Source organism: Podarcis gaigeae, assembly GCF_964106915.1.
Source record: "Podarcis gaigeae genome assembly, chromosome: 11".
NCBI classification, from domain to species: domain Eukaryota; kingdom Metazoa; phylum Chordata; class Lepidosauria; order Squamata; family Lacertidae; genus Podarcis; species Podarcis gaigeae.
The window spans coordinates 37,709,225-37,731,665 of NC_139687.1; the positions used below are offsets into that span (position 1 = coordinate 37,709,225).

Below are 22,441 nucleotides of genomic sequence, written 5' to 3' on the forward strand. Positions count from 1 at the left end.
AACGGGAATGAGATTCCTACACATTTTGGTTGTTGTTTTTTGTCTAGAGCAGATACTGGGGAAACAAAGATTCATCCATACCGAGACTTCCAATCTCTGCATCTGGGATTCCAGCCTCCAGGGCATTTCTAGCACAAGGTCTCATTCATCAGTACCATATGCCAAGTTCCCATATCCCACCTATTATATATTATTAACCAATGAGTCTTTAACTTTTTTATTTTTTTAAAAAAGCAAAGCAATAAAAATACATGTTTTTTTTTTAGAGTTTAACACTACACACATTTTACATGTTTACATTTACAAATTACGCTTTAATCCATATTGTGACTTTTGAGTTTTCACATTATTTGATCTTTTCAGACTTCATAGCAGCAGAAATATTCAATATCCCTGTTTCCACAGTAGTCAAAACACCAATTTTTTTGGTAACCCTGGGAAGAGAGAGGTAAGTTTAATGCACATCAGTTTGTCTTTCTTTTTCTTATGTCATACAGCAATAGTAAGATTGCTTGTGCCTAACCTATTTCAAACTTTTATCACAATTACATAGTTTTAATTAGTGTCAAAATGTGGGCTAGCATATGGAGAACAAACTCTACTGTCCATTTCCATTTCAACTGTGGGTGGGTGGGTAAAGAATACTGTTTCAGCAAGTACAAAATCAAACTAGCTGTGTCTCCAGTGGCCCTACTGTGTCTCCAATACAGTCTGCTTCCTGTCCATGATACTTCTCTGCTCTTCTCAGTTCTGTAACCATCTGCCAGCAAAGGTTATAGGTTTTGGGACTGGAACAGATAAGGAAGAATCTCTGGGCTTTTGCCAGGTTCTTGAAGCATCATTCACCAAAAAGTCTCATTTGAAAATAGCATAGCTGACGTCCTCCACTTAAGACACCTGCCCATGTTAGGTGCACTGCACAAGGATTTGCCAAGCCTAGACTTCCCTGCTTACAACGGCAGAACAATTGTTGCATCTCAAGCAGATGTAAGAACACCTGATCTTCTAAATCATGCTTGGCATATCATAAACACATTCTCTCCCTTTGGGGAACCAACAGTTGTTAGTGTTACATGCGTACTAACATTAAACCATAGTTAGATTCAAAGGGAAAAAATAAAAAAGAAAGAAAATCTGTATCAAAATGAAGTGAAAGAATGCAAGACTGAGAAACGCTTCTGATCTCATAATAATTAGCTAGTCACACTCCCATCCGCTGAAATATTATTGCAATATTAAGTGCAAAAGTTGGTGTGAGCAACCCTACAACATTGCAACCCTTTGGTTAGAATGGCTTACGTCAGCTAGGGTATGCATACTGATGTTCTAGGCCAGTGTTTCTAGGCCCAAGCTAGCAAATTAAATGTTACATTGTGAAATAAATAAATATAAGTTTTATACATCACTTGACTGTAAAAAACCTCAAAGTAGTACACAAAAGATAGAATCATAAAATCGGGTGAGGGGACCAATACTTTACAGCATACAAGAAATTAAAATACTATTAAAATTCACACCAGCTTTTCTGGGTAGGCAAGATTAAAAATGTTTTTAGCAGGCAAAGGAAAGGATATAGTGAGAAATCATATCTGGACATATGATAAGTGTTTAAATTCTACACTTAACATTGGAAGAGACTATTTAAAAATGTTGCTACCTTGATCTATTCCATCCAGTCTTTTCCTTTTCAAATTTGGAGCTGGGTTTTGTTGCTCTTTCAAGACTTCTGCAGGGCAATTGGGTCTTGGCAACTGGCTTCCAGGTGTTGGTGCTGGCCGATTGCTAAAATACTTCTGTTTTAGTGCCTGCAAGAGAACAGAATGAGATAACAATAAAAAATGACACTACTGTATTTAGAAATGACACTATTTCTGTAAGATCTGTACTTAAGTTTATAATATGTAGCTTTCTTGGCTAATTAGTAATATTTTGTGTGGTGGGGGGAAAAGAGCGTGAGGGGTGGCAGTGGTGGTGGTGATGATGGATAGCATCTATGGTCACTGAGGCTGTCTATGGTTCCTCACAATATCAGTTCTGTGCAGGTTTCCACCTGCAAGATTCTGTGTGCATGTGTGTGTTGTGTTCTTACAAAGGACACTTTTTCTTAAATGTGGGCACAGCCAGGGCTGTGCATATACTATCATTCTGATTATTTTTGAAAGCAATACATGCTGAAAGTCAGAGGAATGCTGAATAAGATATACAGTGGTTGAAAGCAGAAATTCACTGCCCTCTCTCTCAAACTAGAATTATGGAAAATGGCTCAAGTTGTATAATTTAGTTTTTTGGCACATAATTTAGATTGCATATGCAATTTCGCAGTTTCCCTACCTCAGAGTGGAGTACACATAGCCCTGGGCTTAATGTTTTTCAGTTGTGAACTTTCTCCTATAATATAATCAATATTTGCATGGTTTGTATCTGACTGGAACCTATATTTGTCCTCAAATAATTCTGTGTATTGCATCTAGGTAAAATACATTTTTATAGTGTAGTTAATGCTTAAATAAACTCCTTTTGGATGAAGCAAATTGTATAGCACTAGAACATATGGATTGCATGTACATTCTGAATAAAATTTCTGCAGTCCTGACATCTCATCCAGCTACTTCCCCTCTCTTCCCATGGTTTCCCAATTAATATTTGTGTTTGCAAATAGCTTTTGAACTGCAGCAAAAAATATTCAAGGATTAACTTTATGGGATATGCAGTAGACTGTAACATAAATGTAATAGGATCACCATCTTTTGCTTTGCTGTGCTTTGCCTTCAAATTATAGCCAAGTTATGGTAATTATGCACAACTAAAAAGTCTTACTTTGCTTTTTGATGTGGCTTGTAGTACTGAACAAGTTTCCACATCACTGGTCTGTACCAAGAAACACTTGCAATTAAGTAACCAGGGAAATTAAGACCAGAAGGAACATCCACAAAGAATAATTACAGGTTCAAATAATAAAATATACAAGCAATTAGAAACACATTTCTCATATGCAGCTCTCAATCCGTGGCTCAGGAAAGAGGGCTGCTTCAGCCCTTTGTTTCAGTAAGAGTTTTTAAAAAGCAACAAAGAGCTCAAAATACATGCCTCCCCAAGTTGCAAAACTATGTATTTGGAATTAAGTCCCACTTAATTTACTATGAGGTAAACTTGAATAGGTTCAGACAACTAGAATGATAAGACTGCTGTGGAAGATGTCCATTCTGCCGCAGACACTCTGGGCCAATTAACGTATTGGTTCTCATTGTGGGCCTCGGCTTCACAAGTGAAGTTGCTGGCTAGGCACCCTGTTCCTCCTTTTTGCTTGCTGTCTGAGCCATAGGGAACAACTTTCCTCCACCTCTCTTCTCCTCCAACTTTATACTATTACATTAGCGTCTCACATTGAATAGAAATGACCTATAGAAAAAACTTTATGAACTGAAAGCAGAAACGCTGTATATACTTTTGTAACCCAAGAAAATCTTTAATAAAAACAAGTTTTTTTAAAAAAAGGAAATACTTCTTGGCCACTAAATATTGACAGGTCAAACAGGCTGCTGCTTCTTGCCACCAACTAAAATATTCAGCTCACTCTCTCTTCCCCGTTTTACTGCTCAGTTGTTTTGGTTAGTCTGTTACAGGAGCAATGGGATTGGTGGCACTGGTCAAATGCCAAGGGTGGCTCTTCTCTTCCCCCCTGAAACTGGGTAAAGCTATTTGGTGAGCATCCCAGTCTGAATTCAGACTTTCAGAGCAGTCCTCTGACAGCTGTATTTTTCATCTCAAATGATGTAATCCATTTTTCTACTTCATGAAGCAGGTATCAGAACACAAATTGAAAGATAGTTGACATCAGAAACAGAGCTGAAATGGTTGTCTAGATCCAAACCTGTTTAGGAACTCACTGCTAAAATATCACAATAAAAATCTGTGGAGGTGCCCCTGGAAGAACTATACACTCCATTACATAAAGCAATTCTGCTTGAGACTTGTGCAGAACTTATTTTTACTAAATACTGACAGAAACAGTTTTAAGCTAATGGTTGGAAATTTAAATACCTGAGTAGCTGTGACCCTAGTAGAAGGATTAAATGTAAATAAGCCTTGCAGCAGTTCTAGCAAATCATCACCAGCAGCACTGAAGATGTGATGAAGTGGCATCCCAGGGAAACTTTTAAAAGTCACATAATCTGGAAGATTGGTCATACCCTATTGAGGTGGGGGAGGGGGAGGAGAAAGAAATATAGCACAGAGAAGTCAGCACCCACATCATGAATAGTTAAAAGTCTTTAATGGTCCTCTCACCTGTAAACACACATTAAGTATAAAGCTAGTCAAACAGGCCAGCAAGTCAAAACAATCAAGTTTCCACCAATTCTCTCTGCCAGTTTTTGTAACAAGGTTGTTAACTCAAAAACTTACAGGCCACTGCTCCTCTGTTGGAGTACCCAAGGTTTCAAATATCTTTGTGAGCTGATCCAGGTCAGAGTCTCCTGGCAAAAATGGAACCTATAGAAAGATGAATACAGTGGCTTTCAAGATTGGTTTGTTCTGAACTCCTACAAAAAAGAAATTCAGCCCTAAAATCTTTGAATTTTTCTGGTAACCAAATGGCATTGGATCAGTTTAAAGCAAACATGAAGGTTCCCAGAACAAAGATTGCATTTCCAGCACTCCTCCCACATGTAAAAGTGCCAGAAGATAAACCATTTGCGCAAGAGCAGAATAAAATTTCATTTGACAGCTGTACTGAGAGCTTACCCTTAGAAGCAATTCAGCCAATATGCAGCCCACTGCCCACATATCCACGCCTACACCATACATTCTAGCACCAAACAGTAGCTCAGGAGCTCGATACCACCTGAAAAACAAATTAAGACATGCTGCATTCCCTCCTCCATTTATGAGGTGTGCACAGTTCCTTCAGTACAAACACGATCCTATTCTGTGCCTAAAGATTTACATCTTATCTTGTTCTTTCTGTAAGAAAATGGTGCAAATCTAATCTTTTTTTCCTTCAACAAAGGTGACAAAATAGCTGTTTAAGTTAATACTGAACAATTTACTGGCATTCAAAAGTGGATGCAATTAATATTTGAAGGGGGGTGTACATAGCCCTCCCCACTTTATCCTCACAACAAACCTGTGAGATAGGTTAGGTAGGATTACCTAACCTATCTTACTGACCTAAACATGGGTAGGCAAACTAAGGCCTGGGGGCCGGATCCGGCCCAATCGCATTCTAAATCTGCCCCTTGGACGGTCCAGGAATCAGCGGTTTTTTTTACATGAGTAGAATGTGTAGAAATGCATCTCTGGGTTATTTGTGGTGCATAAGAATTCATTCATTTCCCCCCAAAAATATAGTCTGGCTCCCCACAAGGTCTGAGGGACAGTGGACCGGTCCCCTGCTGAAAAAGTTTGCTGACCCCTGGCCTAGAATAACTGAGCTTCATGTCACAGAGTGTGGTTTTTGAACCAGGGTCTTCCAGTCCTCATGTGATACTCTAAACTCTGCAACGCACTGGCTGTCTTGTTCAAGTTCCTATCTTCATGTACACATAGTGATTGGGCAAGCAGATGAAGTTGTCATACCAATAGGCCAGATGTGTACCTTGAGGGATCTCTCTCTTACCTTGTTACTACTTGGTGTGTGTAAACTCTGTTAGGACTTCCAAAAGATTTTGCCAAACCAAAGTCAGCCAGTTTCAAAACTCCATTTTCATCTAGCAACAGGTTATTTGGTTTAAGATCCTTAAAGGGGAAACACATGAATATGCCATCGCTGAGAATACTTAAATATTTTGCTTTGTGATCAAAGGTTCACCTTAACCAGAAATATGCTTCTGAAAGCAGTGACAATAGGATTGCGTAGAACTGAGGCACTAGATAGAAACTACAATGGCTGATCAGACTATGGAAAATTAGACTGTACCATTTATATCCATTTGTGCCTCTGAGAATCAGAAGGCTTTGGAAGTTGGATTCATTTTTTTTAAATGTTGCACACAAATTGCTGATACCTATTAAAAGCTAAAATAGCCCAACTACTTATTCTGTCTTTTTTTATATGCCAGTTTGAAACCTCAGATTTTGGGGCATTAAAAAAAAAATCAAAAGGGATCAAGAAACATTTTGTTGTTGTTGTTAAGAATGAGATAATTTACATGGAGAATCACATTTCCATCTCAAACACCTTAATGGGAGCCATTTCTCATTGTCTTAAAGTCTGTTCTTTTTGTTCCTAGAGTTCCTTACCCTATGAAGGATCCAGTGTTCATGTAAATATTCTAAACCTTGAAGTGTCATCAGCATGTACGCTTTGATATGAGAAGGTGTCAACACAAGACTAGTATCCTTTATTATAACCTGTAAAATATATATTGCATTTTACAAATTGCGGAAGCTTAATGCTTAAAAAAAAACACCAGAAAAATTACACAGATGTATCTGTTGGGGTACACAATGTCCCCAATAACAAAACATCAACTAGCAAGCCTTAGATAAATCACTCTCTCTGACCCAGAAATGCTATAGAATTGATTATCATAATGTGATTGGTAATGCCCTCACTTTCAGTATTTTCACTATCTACATTGTTAGACCTATATGAAGTATTGATTATAGCAACTTCCTGTTCTGAACTCTGACCAAATTGTCCAAATTCTCTGTGAACTTTGTATCTAATATTCTTATGTTTTCTCACTAGTAATGAGAATTCCTTTAAGTGGGTGGCATCCTAAGCAATTACAATTATTTCCCTTCAAATGAAGTCTGTATTACTCTTTAGCTGCTGAAAATGTGTGTATGCCTGCTTTCTCTAGCAGATACACAAAAGCTACCATATGAGTTATTTATGCATAAAACCTGTTATTCTGCTTATGTTAAAAAGTATTGATACAGCGCCACCTATCTGCACAACTCTTTGGAAAGAATGAGAGATGATCCCAACCCCAAGGGGCTTACAGTCTAAAAATAGATGCAAAGAAGAGGCATACTGTTCTGCCTTCTCTGTTGTTCTCTTCTACCACCCCCTTCCTCCATGTCTCTTCTCCAACTCTTACAACTTTCCCCCAGGACTTTTGGTTTCAAGATATAAACAAGGCAAAAGCTTAATCATCGGCCGCAAAATTAACTCAGTAGCCAGTTAATGGCAATCTTACCTCTAGATCAGTTTCCATAAAATCAAATACTAGACTAATGTTAGATTTGTGTCCAAATGCATCAAGAAGCTGGAAGAGAAATACACTCAAATTATTGATGTGATAGTATGTCCTTAATGCAATGTGTGTGCACACAATGATCAAGGTATCCTCTCTAATGTGCCCTGGCAGGCTTACAGCACTCCAGGCAATGCAGAGTGACTGAGTCTCACCACCCTTTTAATTTGCTTAACTAGGCCTGCCAGGCTGTTTTGGGGCAAACCACACCCATCTTTCCCAGGCCTGAAGTCCTATGATACCATGCTCAGAAAAGTTCAAGCCATGTCTTGAAACATCAACCCAATCCTAAAAAGGAAGAAAAATCAGAAGTGTACTCCTGATTCTTCCCTTGCAGCCAGTTTTCAGTACTTCTTGAATCTGGCACATTTTTGTGTTGCCTTGCATAGCAACAGAAACTCCTAATGCCTGAAAAAAGGATAGTTTATGAGTCTTAACTTTTAGGCATGGCCAATCAGAGGGAAGTTCAAAGGGCAAGGGGAATTTGACCTGGGTCTCTGGTATAAAGAGGGCCTCAAATTTAAACACTTATTTTCCAAGGCCGTTTAAACTTTCATCTATGTATCTATCATATCTGGGTGTTGCTGAGAGTTTGTTAAACTGATTTTATTCTCTGCTTCACTTTTATTGGTTATTGTTTTGTTTCACTGTTATTATAAACCAACCAGAGGACTTTGTTATTGGATAGTATTTAAATACTGTTAACACAGAAATATTCCCTTCAAACAGCACTTTGTACTTACCCCTATAATATTTGGATGGCTAAGCTCCTGCAGTAGCTTTATTTCTCTAAGGGCTGTTCTGTTTATACCTGAATTGAAATAAGAATCATGATGATAACAATAGAACTGTACACCCTTAGCAGTGTATGAATTTGGTGGTACTAGTGGCTCAAAGTAATCCTGGGTGAGAGGGAGCAGGGATTGGTACTTTTGCCATAATTATTTATGCCACATACCTGCTAGTTTTATGCCTATGAGGTTAGAGATTCAAATCCTGAAATCACCTAGCTCAGGTGAGCAGGTCTCTGTACCTTGGGAATAATGTTCATGAAGACTAAGCATAACATTTTGTGGACAAGAGACTGCTACTATTTTATTTCAAATTGGTGAATATTTCTGATACGATTCAAGCTCCAGAACACAGCTTCAAATATTCTAGGCAATGAAAGTATTTCGGATCAATGTAATTCCCATTCCCTCACATCCTGAATGAAGAAGATGCTCAGTTTATTGTAGTTAAAACAAGATTGAGGTACTTTTTCAGATGTCACAAAACTTTCCCTCAAATGTCAGTGTTTCTATACTAGGGAGGAAAGCAATGGCATGGGCAAAAGGAGAGGCTAATTCACATCTTTCTTGCTTCAACAATAGCTAAGCAAGAACTTACATTGGATCAGGTCCAAGGTATTTTAGTCACTGTTCTTCACTATGTCGCCCAGCATCACCCAAACGATTTAGTATGCTCTAACAGTTTAGTATGTCTAAACAGATTGCTTTCCAATGTGTGGGTTGGGGTATGCCTTGGTCCCTTGATTTGCTTGGATATGCAGGTGGTAGGAATGAAGAGGACTGCCTTGCTAGAAGCAGTTCCTGAAAAGATGGAACTAAGCTTCTGTTATCGATGCCCTACTTACTACTAGGCAGGACTACTTCAATGTTCTCTACATGGGGCTGCCTTTAAACAATGTCTAAACACTTGGACTAGTGTAGACTGCTGCTGCTAGACTACTGTCTGCCATTGTAGTCATGTTCCAATCTTATTTCATTTCAACATTTACTTACAGGCTCAATTTAAAGTGCTGGTAGTCACCATTGAAGTTCTAAACAGTTTGGTACCAGGTTATTTTAGGACCTGCCTGCTCACATGTGAAACTGTCCAGCCTCTGAGATCACTCCTGGAAGCCACACTTTCTGTTCCATCCATACATGAAATCAGGTGGATGTGAATAAGAGAAAGGGCCTTTTCAGCAGTAGTGCTGTGACTGTGGAACTATCTCTTGGCATTGCCATTCTCTTCTTGTTAATCAAATGACTGTAAGCACTTAGAAAAATAGGCTAGCTTTTAAAAAGTAACATGTTTCCAAGATGCCCTATGTTTTTACAAATGATATTTTATATTGAGGTAGCTCTGTTCTTGTGATGATGTACTGTTTTACTATACTGGGTTCTCTTAGGCTTCCTCCTAAACTATAAATTAAACAAATAACTAAATATTTTAATTGTAAAATATTTAGTTGTTATTTTAATAAAAGGACAGTATATAAATAATAAATTAAAATGAATATAAGCTTGCTTAACTAATGGAATACATTCAACTTGAAATCAGTGATATGGAACAGGAAAATTTCCAGGGCTTTAATTTTACGTTCATTAGAAACAATGAACAGATGCCAATTACAAATGTAGTATTAGGCAAGCTTGGCAGTTTTTCTTCTTTTTTCTTTAGATCTGTTGACTAACTACAGGTAAAATAAGCATGTTAAATTAGATCACTCACTAGGATATCAGAATTTTTTTCAATTCAAAATTTTCTAGACAAATCATGTCACTGCTTAAAATTATGTCCACGGATAAAAATAAAACAAGAACACTAAAGGGAAAAAATGTGAATGTTTTCTATCTAAATCACCAAAGACCAGTGCAGTATAGATATCATGCCACTGGTCTACTTCAAAACAAATAATTACATGGATCTCATTTGTTATCTCTTCCACTCAAAATTGAAAAGAACAGCAAGTCATTTACCAGCATGGTAGCAATATTCTAGCATATGCAAAATAGTTCATTTATATATGTGTATTTCAAAAACTTACCATCTTTAGCTTCTGATCTATGCCCAAGTTTGATCTAAAATAAGAAAATGGTTTAATTAAGACAATATTTCTCATTACCAAAGGAAGGTCAAAAGCTACATTCTGTTGTTCTATAAGTATCTAAACTGACTGACAGCTCAGTCTATGTATTTTTACTTGGAAGTAATTTCTGAGAGGTTTATTTAAGTGTGCTTTTACATGCTCTAGGTTACTAAAGCTCTGCACAATTACATAAAACATGCTCAGACAAAATGTATGGTCAGAACCCAGAAGCTGAAGCTGTTTCTCCTTACTTCTCCAGTAGCAGTAGGCAGGCTGCCCACCACCACCTGGAGTGGTGAAGAGAAGCAGTGGCGACAAGAGCTCACAATAATTTTGTGAGATTTCACTGGAAGCTGCTGCTGCACCTTCTTGTTTCTCCAGTAGCAGCAGGGGTATGCGAAGCACCTGCAGGGACATTACTGCTTAGGATTCCACTGCCTGTGGTGACTGCCTCAGTCAGCCCCATGGGCAGACCAACTTCAATGAACAATTTATGAGTTGCATAATAATAAAAATCTCATCAATGTGGCTAGGATTCCAAGCTATGGTCAGCACAAATCATGGTTTGGGTATGCTGTCAGGTTAATAAAGCTAACTCACCTTTTTAATAGCAACAATTTGGTTTGTATTCTTGTCTCTTGCTTTATAAACTGTAGCAAACTAAAGAGAAAAAGAGCACATCTTAAAAATCAGTTTTCTAATTATATAGCGGCAGCCTTGCTTTTTGTTTAGAAAGTGTTGTCTTCTTTTCTATAAAATATATTGAGGCATGCTATAATAAATACAAATTATCACAATAAAAACAGTAAAAATGTTGAACAATGTTGAACACCTTTAACTCATTAAATGCTATGCATTTCTTCTAATGTCACTCTCAGCTGGTCAGTACTAGCAACTAAGGGAAATTAATTGATAAATTTCCAGAGATACAGCATAATTACAGAATCCTAGAATTTTAGAATTGGAAGGACCACTAGGATCATCTGGTCCAACCCCCAGCAAAGCTGTTTCAAACATCAGTACAAACCTCAAAGTACATAAATGTGAGAATTCCACATGTAATAATGTCACATATGACAATCTACCCACATAATGAGCATGTCCTATACTGGAAGGCTTTCTACAAAACAGGAAAGCATTACATTGTTATACAGTGGTACCTCGGGTTAAGTACTTAATTTGTTCCAGAGGTCCGTTCTTAACCTGAAACTGTTCTCAACCTGAAGCACCACTTTAGCTAATGGGGCCTCCTGCTGCTGCCGCGCCGCCATCACGCAATTTCTGTTCTCATCCTGAAGCAAAGTTCTTAACCTGAGGTAATATTTCTGGGTTAGTGGAGTCTGTAACCTGAAGCGTATGTAACCTGAGGTACCACTGTATCCCTATTAAGTGGCTGCACTACAGGGTTTGATTTCCCAATTTAATTTCAAATATAATTTTGTATATAGAGCAGCAGGCAGGACCTAGACAGCCAGCTTCAGCAGCCTGTAACATCAGTACCCCCCCCCAAAAAAATCAGACACTACTTTTGAGTCTCTCCCCCATCATTACCTTCTCGCTCCAGCTAGCTGCAAAATGCAGACCTCCTACTTCCTTGTTGGTTACTTTGCAACTGCCCACTGTTTCTCTAGTCACCAACCTTCAAACTCCATTTTGGAAAAGTTTACTAACCAGATGGTCAAGCAACAGCCTTAAACAGAGATATCAGTGATACAGCAGACATATGCTATTTTCTGGCTAAAGTATGAAAAGGTACAACCCTTGCCCCTCAAAAATTTGTTCTCCATTGTAAGTCAGGTTTGACCATTGGATAACAATTGGGTGGCTAGGAAAACACTTCTCTCTGTCCAAAGCTGGATGAGAAAAAGGTCTGGCTGTAAGTAGATTTGATCAGAGCAACAAACTGCTTACACAAACATACCTAGCAGGTTCTTTTTAACAGGTCATTTTGCTGCTGCCCTAAGCCTTCATGACATCAAAGGACAGATCAAAGTCAATTTTGGGAGCAGCCAGTCAACTACCCATCCCTTTATTTTTTTGTGAACAGCCAATATTTCTAGGTGCTAAGCCATTGACCCCACATTGAAAATGCTTAGACAGAGGCTTCTTGTGGAACAGATATTTTTCTTTTGAGTGTGCCATCTCCAGTCAAGCAGGTGCTTTAGGTTTCTGAAATACAAACCTGGGAAACAGGAATGAGCAAACAACCTTCAAGTCTCTGGGGGGAAAAATGCCTATTGCCCATCTCCAGATGCTTTCCACAACCTATAACACCTATGACACTACCTATGGCACTACCCCAGCCATGTATACTCACAAGTAACCCCTCTTAAATTAAATGGGGCTTATTCCCAGGTAAGTGGAGTTAGACTTGGAAGTTTATATATTAGGAGGGAGAGGGGGCGGCTTTTCATAGTTTCTCTGCTCTCAAGCTTTTTGGGAGCCCTGGAAAGCGGATTCTCCGTGACTGCCCCCAAACTATGGAATTTCTTCCCCTCTGCAGAGGTGCTTAATGCACCTTTCATTTTATGCTGCACCTTTTAACCTGGCCTTTGATAGCCGGGACCTTTATTTTCCTATTTAAACTGTATTTTGGGCGCTGCGTTAGATATCGGTTTCACTTTATTTTTAACTGCATCACTGTCCTCTGGGGCCTTTATGGCGAAGGGCAAGTGGGGGTTGGGGTGGAAATACTTTTTTATTATCAAAGAGCGAAGGTTTGCGTGTCGTCGATCTCAAAAAAAGGTGAACTGTGCGCAGGCGACGGCTTAACTGGGTGGCATTGAAGGCGACGCCGTTATTCGGAGGGAGCAACGAGGGGCGTCCGCAGCTCCCGCCCCGGCTAACCCTGAAAACTCCCTCAGGCGGTGCCTCTCCTTCGCCTCCACCGGAGCCTTACGGAAGCTGCTGCTGCCGGCCGTTACCCCTCCCCTCAGCCGAGTCCGGCTTACCTGCCCTTCGCCCAGGAAGGCCAACTTCTCGTAGCGCTTCGCACGCGCGCGGGCGTCCATCCCGACCAAGCGCGATTTAAAAACCGTCAAGTTTACGACGCCTCCAGGAAACCAGCGCGACTCCGGCTCCTCCCCCTCTCCCGTACACCACCGGCCTTCCCACCGCGTTCTACGCATGCGCCGCGCACGCGGGCAAATGACGCTTCCCCCTCCCCCTCGAGGTTTCCGCCGGTCGTGACAACAGCCTCTCAACACAGAGATAGGAAAGGATAGACGAGCAAGCAAAATCCCTTATAGAGCTGTAACGAGGATAGAAAAATCCGTGGTTTTCTTCTCGGGTCGCAACTTCTCCGCCCATCCAGGAGTGCTAGTGAGGGCTGTCCATTAAAAAAAGAGAGAGGAAAAATTCGGGGTTTCGACAGAACTGATCATTGGGAAGCTGCAAAGAAAGGTAGCGGCAGAGGAACCCCTGCTTTGATTTCTAGTGACTATTTTGTACACGTTTAAAAGCACCTTGCCGGTGAACTCCAGTATCCCCATATTGTAAGTGTGCCCCTGGGGTGGGGAGAGGCACTGGGGATTACCAGCTGGTGACAGGCCAGAAATGTATACCATTGTTAATATTGCTGGGAGGTGGGGGGTTTGCTAGTCAAAAGCACCCTTCAGATTGCAGCAGGGCCAGCGCTACCATTGGGCAGAGAGAAGAAGCAGTTGCACCAGCAGTCAGACCTTATCAGTTGGATGTACAACTGTGAATATCATATTGCCAGCCCTTTGACTTGGTGAGCTAGCCTGATGCCCTCAGAAGTGGTAGATGTGTGCTGTTTTATCGTAACAAATAATGTGAAAAGTTGGGGGGGGGACCCTGTTAACTCATCTCATTGCTTCTGTGAGAGCCCTCTGCTGCCCTTACACATCTTGCTAAAGTCTAAATTCCTGTTTCCCAGCTGTCACTGCCATCCCAAAAGAGAGGGGTGAGGAAGCAGTGTTAGTCTTGCAACAAAAACAAGTGTTGTGGCACTTTAAGCAGAGGTGGAGAACCTGTGGCCCACAAGATATTGTTACTCTCACTGGTCATGCTGACCAAGGCTGGTGGGAACTGAAGTCGAACTCAACACCTGGAGAGGCACAGGTTCTCATCCCTGCTTGAAAATGAGTATTTAATATGGTATCAGCTTTCATGGACCACAATCCACTGCATTGGATAATATATAAATTGCAATCATAAGTTGGCAAGTATATACACATAGTTTACTGAAAACTATAGGGGAGTGAGCAAACTCCAGTGAACCTCAACCACTTTGCTCAAGCAGCTCCCTCTTTTCAAGTTCCCAAGTGCCAAGACAGCCACTGCACCTGACTACAGCAGTAAAGGTAACATAATAAATGCATGTTTGGTTGCACACAAATGAGTCTGAGAAAATATAAATGCAGCACAATGTGATACAAGTTTATTTACTCAGAAGCAAATTCCAAAAAAATAAGTAGGCATGCACATACTGGTTGTTTTGTTGTTGTTTGGGCTTTCCAAACAAAAGATGCATTTATTACTCTATTTATTTTCAGGATTTATACCCTGCGGCTTTTTATTTAAGGCCACTTTGTAGATAAACTAAAGAGCAAAATAAGCACTCCAAAATTAACAGTTGCAGCTTTATTTGTAATCAACCCATCACATTTAGAAGATTCCACAATTTGATGTAGGTTGGAGCAGAACCCATTTTGTTCAAACGGAAATGTCATTTCTTGATGACCAGGGAATCAAAAGGGAAGTGGATATCCTGCTACAATGTGGATGCGACCAGCATTTTATTTGCAAGGCATGTTTATTGCCTTCCTTGGCAGATTTCATTCATGCATTTATTTTTAAGAAGTGCTATAGTTCAGTGGTAGCACATATGCTTTGCATTTTAAAAAAGTTCCAGATTCAGTCTCTGGAAGCTGTATGCAATTGATGGGAAACCTCTTTACAATGAAATTTACACATAACTGGACCTCCCTATACTTCCAACACTTTCCACTTATAGAATACTCACTTAAGAACACAGCTTTATCAATCCCTGCCCCTCTCCCCCCACTCAGAAACCATTTCCAGTGATCCTTGCAAACTTGGGAGTGGTTGGAAGATAGGGGAAAAAAGTTCCAGGCCTCAACTCTAACTGATGTTAGTAGCTTGAACTTATAATATGTTTCTAAAGCACAAAGATGAGCAGGAGCAAGGTCAGGATGACATGGGTGCAGCAGGAGTGTCAGATTGATTGTAGTGCTCCCAGCCATATAACTGGGTAGGCCTGACCTTACTATAGATAAGCAACAGTGACACTGGTGTTGGGAGGGTATCTCTGGCTACTACTATGTGTACTGATAGATGCCTCATTTCATTAAAATAAATGGGCACCTGAGCCTTCAGAAGATCCTCATTTCACATCACAACTGATGAGGATCGCAGGAGCAAAGTCCATTTTGAGACCAAAGGATTGTATCAATACTAAACTTGATTGATGAGTAGATGGTGCAAACATTTTAATTTCTTATTCTTTTGAGATTTCAAAAGAAAAACCTCTAGTTATTAGCATAACTTAGAGATACATTTTAAAACGAGTTCCTGCATATTTGGACTACATTTCATCTAACAAGCAGGCTGAGTGAGAGTAGTACCTACAAGTGGAATTGTCAAGAATGGAGGCCTGTATTTCTTTCCAAAAGAGCAGGCAGATAAGTTTGCAATAATATGTAACTGATGTTTAATAAATACAATTCATCCACTAACACCTGAAAGTTCTGTCTTGATACTGTCTCTCACATCCGCCACCCTTTAAAAAAACTCTCCCAAAGGACATGATTGATGCTGTTGGAGAGAAGAAACAAATATTGCTTTCCTTCATGCCAGGCAGGCATTACATGAACAGTGAAAACACCACGAGATTTTGCTGTTCTTCCTTAGTGTATCAACAACAGCTACAAAGGAGATAACAAAACCATTATTGCTAAGTAGAACAAATAAAATAAAATTTTAATTGTAGAGTTGTATAAAGTGGAGTCACAATTTCTCAAAACAGAATGGTCTTCTGTTCTAGGACACCGCCACTTTCTGAAGAAGCATTTACCTTCTCATCCCTCGTGAAATACCTTTAACAAAGCTATTTGCTTTTAGACTTTTATAACATTCAGAGAGTGAGGAAGGCCTTTGTTGTGAATATAAGAGTTTGTTGTACACCAGTCTTGTGCGTTATTCTGGACCTCCACGCTGTAAGAAAAAATATTGGTTATCTTTCAACAGAAAGAAAAATCAATTCTTGCACTGATATCTATTTGCATTTGGATAAAGTGACTGATGTCTAACGTTATAGGGATATACAGAACAGCAAGCCACACATAATTTTTTTGTTGCCATTTGGACTTTTCTGTAGTGTGCTATATCTCACTTACTATTTACGGGTCCAGTAAATTAACTGCCTGCCTGTATTTCTGTATTTTTCAAAACAATATAAATTTGAGTCCCTTGGGCCCAACCCAGAGTTGTGCACTAAGTGTCCTCCCCCAAACACTGCAATCTTGAACATGAAACTATTTCATGTAATCCAGGAAGGTCATGTGGGATTTGGAGTAAAGTGTCATCAAAATGTGGATGACACCCGTGGCTATTTCTCCTTTTTGTCCAAGCAAAGCAGCTGATGTCCCGAACATCCATTTTAAGGTAGGTGGTGGGAACACTTGACTTTCCAGACATTGCTGAATTACAACTTCATCATTCTGCGTGATGTGCTATTCTTGCTGGGATTCATGAGAGTTGTAGTTCAGTGACATCTGGAAGGATAAAGGTTCTCCACACCTGCACAGGTAGTGAACCCGGGTTGAAACCAATGGAAGAAGTAAGGAGCCAAGTTATGGATTGGTTACAGTACCATCAATTATATGATTTGTATAAAACAGACTAAAAAATGGATTTTGGATCAAAGCTCACAGTTTGAAAGAGAGTTACTATGGAATTAGGATAAATTATTGTCTAAAATGTATAACATTGCTAGAATGGGAAACAAACCATGAGCTAGTTAAAGTTTCTATGACACACTGGGCAATGGATATAGGGCATAACATAGATTTAAACCTCTGGGAGAAACTCTGGAAGAATGATTTCAAATTCTCTGCATATTATACATTGAAAGAGAATTATATGAAAATGATTCATAGATAGTATTTAACTCTGGGTGGGCACTAATAAACTGGAGCTGACTAAAGATAAGATACCTAGTGGCATCTTATCTGAAGTTAAAGATGCTATCTTGTAATGTATGGGGTTGCACTCCTACAGGGATATTAGATGTAGAAGCTATGGATACTGCATACTGAGATTGTTTTCATAGCACTAAGTACCTTTATGCCAGCTACTCACTCTCCTACACAAGTTGTCCATGCTTTAGTAACACAAAGGGCTGATTACCATAACACATTATATATGGAGCTGCCTCTGAAAATTTAAACTGGTTCAGAATGCAGCAGCTAGGTTGCAGATCATGGCTTGTTATGCAAACATACACCTGCTCTAAAGATCAACAGTGGCTTTCAGATTGTTCCTGGGAACAATGCAAACTGCTGTTTTAAACATTTAAAGCTAGGCTGTCTAAGAGCAGGCTTCTACAATGTTTCACCCACTTCCATATCAACTGGCCTGGGAACTGATCGTCATAGCTTCAACACAGAAAACATTAAAACATGTTATTATATATGTTGGAAGCTGCCCAGAGTGGCTGGGGCAACCCAGTCAGATGGGCAGGGTACAAATAATAATGATAATGATTATGATAATTGTGATATACAGTATCTACAGGAACAGAAGTACCAGGCCTCTGAATACCAGTTGCTGAAAAACAATAATGAAAAAGAGCTATTGGCAACAGGTCCTTCTTGTAAACTATCCATAGGTCTCTAGTCTGATCCAGCAGAGGTTTTGTGTTTTTATCATCAGAAACTTTCTCTGGATGCCCCAATTGGTGAAGTTTAGAAAAGGTTAGGAGAGAGGGGCCCCTTTCTGCAGTTGCACCCATCTGTGGAACTTCACCCCAAGAAAGATAAACCTGGTGACCTAATTTTTTCTAGGCACTAGGCTGTCTTATTATCCAGGTTTTGGCAGTTTGGTTTTTCACCTAATGCTTATTTTATTGTTTAGCTATGAGTCTGTTGGAACTGTTTCAATGCTGGTTATTGTTTTATCAACGCAGCACTAGATTGCAGACATTCCCATTGACTGCCCTAGGCTTTTATTTTGGAACTGTTTAAATTATTTCATTTAATGGCCACCTTGTGTCCAATTTATAAAAGAAAGGCAACATAATAGATATTTCAGTAAAACAAATGCAAAGAATAAATTATGTAGGAAATCTTTGGGACCTTACTTGGATATACTCCATCTCTTCCACCGACATGGGTTTCCTTCTATATTTTTGAGGTAACGTTTTTACTAATTCTGAAGTGTCAGGTGTGCCTTGAATTCTACTGGAGAATGAAATATTTGTAGATGATGACGGCCCACCTCCTGCAGAGAGTTGTGAGGCTGAACCATGAGGCAGAGGCACTCTTGACTGTAGAGGCTCCTGTACTGAAGGAACAAGAGACAAGTTCTAAACCATTTACTTTAGCAAAAAATATTCAGGAAACCCTAGATCATGAAGCATTCAGAGTAATAGCCATGTTATTCCGTTGCAGAAAAAACAACAAAAATAACTTTTTTTAAGTGAAAGGGGGAATTTTGGAATGGTATGTTCAAAGAAACAGGAAATGTCAGTTAACACCAATTTCCAGTCTAAGCAAAAGAAATATGGCGACTAAGGCTGCGATCCTATGCACTCTTACATGGAAATAGGTCACATGGAATCCAATAAAACATACTTACAAATACACAAGCCTGGGATGGGATGGTATTATGGCAAACTTTTTCTAAACATTACTAGATAAAATTAAGAAACATTTACAAAAAGAGATACTTACTTGTAGGTTTGGGAGTACTTCTTCTATCTGGAAACTTAATTAAGGGTGTATGCGGCTTCACTACCTGGAGTAAAACAGGTAAATGGAAGGCAATGTAAGATAACTAGGACAGCAATTCAATATACATATTCGCATTTTCTTGCAAAGCACCCTACACCAAGCACTGTTGCTGAATGGCATTTTAGTGGGGAGCCCAACCCAACTCCTTTTGGAACAGAACACTGGCAACAGCAATGGCTTCTGAGTAGAATGGGATACTTGGGAGCAAAATACAAAGACATTTGAAGAGTTCAACTTTTACATTTGAAATGTTGGAGCAGTTGAAGAACAAAACCTATCATGTAAACTCTAGAAACACTGCCTACTTATCTAATGCTATCCAAAGACAAATGAAACATAGCTGGTGGACTATTGTACTACACGAGGCAGCAGGTTTATCTGCATGGATAGTTAACAAGCACTAAGTACAAGGTCCAGTGGTCGTACTTGAATTAATTTCACAGATTTCTCCAGAAGTGTTTCTTTACACATTATTATTTCTATTGCAGAGAAGAAAGGGTTTTTTTTGTTCTGTTTACTGTTTACCTAAGGGGTGGTCAGGAAGTATATCACTTGCTATTCTCATAGAATGTTGCTCACAAGTGGCAGTCTATAGCTGCTGTGATGTCTGCAATGTAAATCATTTGTTATGTTCTGCAAGAGTAAAATGTGCTGGAATAAGGGAAACCTGCATGACAGAAATATGATAGAAAAACTACATTTTTCTAATTCCCCTTTAAAGCCATCTAAGAGCCAAACTAGAAGTGGCACTAAAAGAATTATTAGCAATGATGTTTACATTTTTTAAAAAAAAACAACCAATGGCAAGTATGAAAATGGGATTTTTGTTGGAACTGTAGTTATGGAAAGGCTTAAATCTAACTTCAATACAAGCTGCAGTACTGATGAAAAGCACCTCCTCCTACTCCTGGCATTATTTTCATTTAAAGCATAAAATAAGTGGCTAATAATGACACATTTTGCATCAAGTCTAGTTTGGCACAACTTGTGGCAGTGAATTCCCTAAGTTAATGAATGCTTTGTGCACATTAGTGTATATATATATATATATATATATATATATATATGGCTATTCCAGTTCTACTGCCAAAGATCAATTTCATGGGATGACCTGAGTTCCAATATTATGAAAGAGGAAGAAAAAGTTATTCCACACTCCAAACAATGCCTTTCCCTATACACCTTTTGCTTTTCCACCCTAAACTTAAGATGTACAAATATTTAAGTAAGATGCTCTAGCCACCTTACTGCTAAAGGACAGGAAACTGCCAGTTATTTTGGTTATTATCACCATCCCGCTCGCTGTCCCAAGAACTAAAAACGGACTGAGCCACTTCTCTCCTAGTCACTAAACCAGCCAGAAATCTTTTAAGGCATTGCCTGTGAGCAAAAACGGGGTCAAACTGCTTGTCAACATGTCCAGTCCAACTGCTTATTTTCATTTATTTTTTAAAAAAAGTGCATCTCCCTCTTCAGCCAGGGGAACTGCAAACGCTGATATTTCACTCAACTCTCATTTACAGTTGACAGGCTTGTCATTGACACGAGGGCTGAGACGAGAGACTTAATCCGGAGTTAAATTGCAGAGTACAGAAGGATCTAATCCCGAGGCGATGAGGAAGATGATGGTGCCCCGTATGACAGACAGCATTGCGACCCTGTTGCTTTGAGATGGGACCCTCGGGGGCAAAGGCGGAGGACAGGCGAAGCGACCGGGAAAGGCTGCACAACAAACCTCTCTGCCTCTTCCCTCCGAAGCCGTCAAGGTGACGAGGCCCCAGCCGAGCCGCTTTCTCGCCTTCCTCTCCCGAGGTCGGCAGGCAGGCAGCGCATCCCCCCTCGACCGCCTTCCCTCCTGCGCTTTCTCTCCCTGCCCGCCCAAGGGCACCGGCCTCCGCTAGTCCCACGGGGCCAGGGACCCGCTTCCCCGCCGCCGGACACCGAAGCCTGGCTCAGAGGTGCGAGGCCCGGCCGTGCGCCAAGCCGGAGCGGGGTCTCTTGCGGCAGAAACGCCTTAAAGGACTTACCTGAACGACCCTACTGGCGGCCGCCATCTTGCTGCCCATGGTGACCGCCCGCTGCCCGGCCCAGGCAGGGGAAAGTGCGCGCTTCGAGGAGGAGCGGGCGGCGGCCTAGCGAAGCGCCGCCCACGGGAGGGGCCTTGGCGGCGACGCTCAGCGCACGGAGCGGATCCGGAGAAAGAAAAGAGGCCGGGCGTCACACGCCGCGTTACTGAACTGCTCAGAGTTCAAGCGGACAAGCCCGGGCGGGCCCTTGACACTCGCTTTGTCTCACTTTGTCCTTAACATGTGAGGAAAAAAATAAGTAAAAAGTTCCTACTGGGACAGGGAGAGTGTGCTTTGTTTTACATTTCAATTGGTTTCATTAGTGCAAGGCAAGCTATTCTCTAGAAAGGATGGTCTTATGCAGGCTTCCTCAAACTGGGCCCTTCAGCTGTTTTGAAACTACAATTCCCATCATCCTTGACCACTGGTCCTGCTAGCTAGGGATCATGGGAGTTGTAGGCCAAAAACATCTGGAGGGCCATGGCTGAGGAAGCCTGGTCTTATGGATGGTGGAGGTGTCCTAAAGCTATCAAGAAACCAATAGCAATGGCCTGCTGGATTTATTTCCGTTGGGAACTTCTTCATATGAGCCCTGCTGGATCAGGCCCTTGGCCCACCTCAAAAGCATCCTTGTCCCACAGTGGCCAACTAGATACTGTTAGGAGAAAAACCTGCTCCTTTTCCCTTATGGGGTATCCAAGAGCCCATACAGAGTCCTTTTGTAGGTTCTCCATCAGTAGGAGAAAATAAAAGAGACCAACCAGAGAATAATGAGAAGCAGCTAGTAAGCCTAATCTTTATTAAACTGTTGCAACAGGGTCCTCACTCACCACGTGCCAGAGGGAGGAGGAACCCAGAACAAAGGTGTGCCCACCCTTATATAGGCCTTTTAAATTGCCCACCCTCAAACTCCAGACCAGCCCCCAGAAACATCACACATACATCACAGAAGGGTTGTATCCCAGGACCACCTTCCCCAGTGCATCATACATACATCACAGGGGGCGGTGTAAAACAGAATCCTGAGTGTGTTGTTTATCTCCTGTCTGGCAGGTTACCTGATTGCATCATCGGGGTTTTGGCCACTCTTTTATTATAACTACTTAATTCCTGAATCCAGGTCATAGGCTCACCCTGTTCACACCTTAAATGTGCCCTTAAGGCAGGATTGATGGGCACAGAGACATTTCTTCCCTCCTTGCAGAGAAACAGTTTGGGAGTCAAAATGGTTTCCGGACTGCCTTCCTGTACTGTTTCAGACATGTGATTTATGTATTTATGTATGTGTTTGCCTTGTACATTGTTTACATATTTGAGACC

General features: G+C 40.5%; 1 protein-coding gene across 5 annotated transcripts; it reads right to left on the reverse strand.

Moving 5' to 3' along the window:
• Positions 1–201: 201 nt before the first annotated feature.
• CDK7 (cyclin dependent kinase 7) lies at positions 202–21,183 on the reverse strand. Of its 5 annotated transcripts, XM_083703656.1 has the most exons (14): positions 21,083–21,183; positions 18,996–19,059; positions 18,404–18,606; positions 10,660–10,719; positions 10,018–10,051; positions 7,946–8,013; positions 7,146–7,214; positions 6,241–6,351; positions 5,618–5,736; positions 4,744–4,843; positions 4,405–4,491; positions 4,042–4,191; positions 1,658–1,805; positions 202–434 (listed from the first exon to the last, which is right to left on the reverse strand). In XM_083703656.1, the coding sequence occupies exons 1-14, from the start codon at positions 21,119–21,121 to the stop codon at positions 409–411; spliced, it is 1,278 nt and encodes a 425-aa protein (XP_083559782.1). In that variant the 5' UTR covers positions 21,122–21,183; the 3' UTR covers positions 202–408. The 5 variants fall into 5 exon arrangements, with proteins under 5 accessions (XP_083559782.1, XP_083559778.1, XP_083559781.1 ...); XM_083703652.1 differs by lacking the exons at positions 18,404–18,606; positions 18,996–19,059; positions 21,083–21,183 and adding an exon at positions 13,011–13,202; XM_083703655.1 differs by lacking the exons at positions 18,404–18,606; positions 18,996–19,059; positions 21,083–21,183 and adding an exon at positions 11,981–12,317.
• Between the last annotated feature and the right edge of the window lie 1,258 nt (positions 21,184–22,441).

Coding starts and splice junctions, on each gene's coding strand:
- CDK7 (XM_083703656.1), bottom strand. CDS start 21,121: ATGGGCAGCAAGATGGCGGCCGCCAGTAGGGTCGTTCAG. Junction 7,215..7,945: donor GCCATCCAAATATTATAGGG/GTAAGTACAAAG, acceptor TTTCTCTTCCAG/CTTCTTGATGCATTTGGACA. Junction 4,492..4,743: donor TGGCTGAATTGCTTCTAAGG/GTAAGCTCTCAG, acceptor ATCTTTCTATAG/GTTCCATTTTTGCCAGGAGA.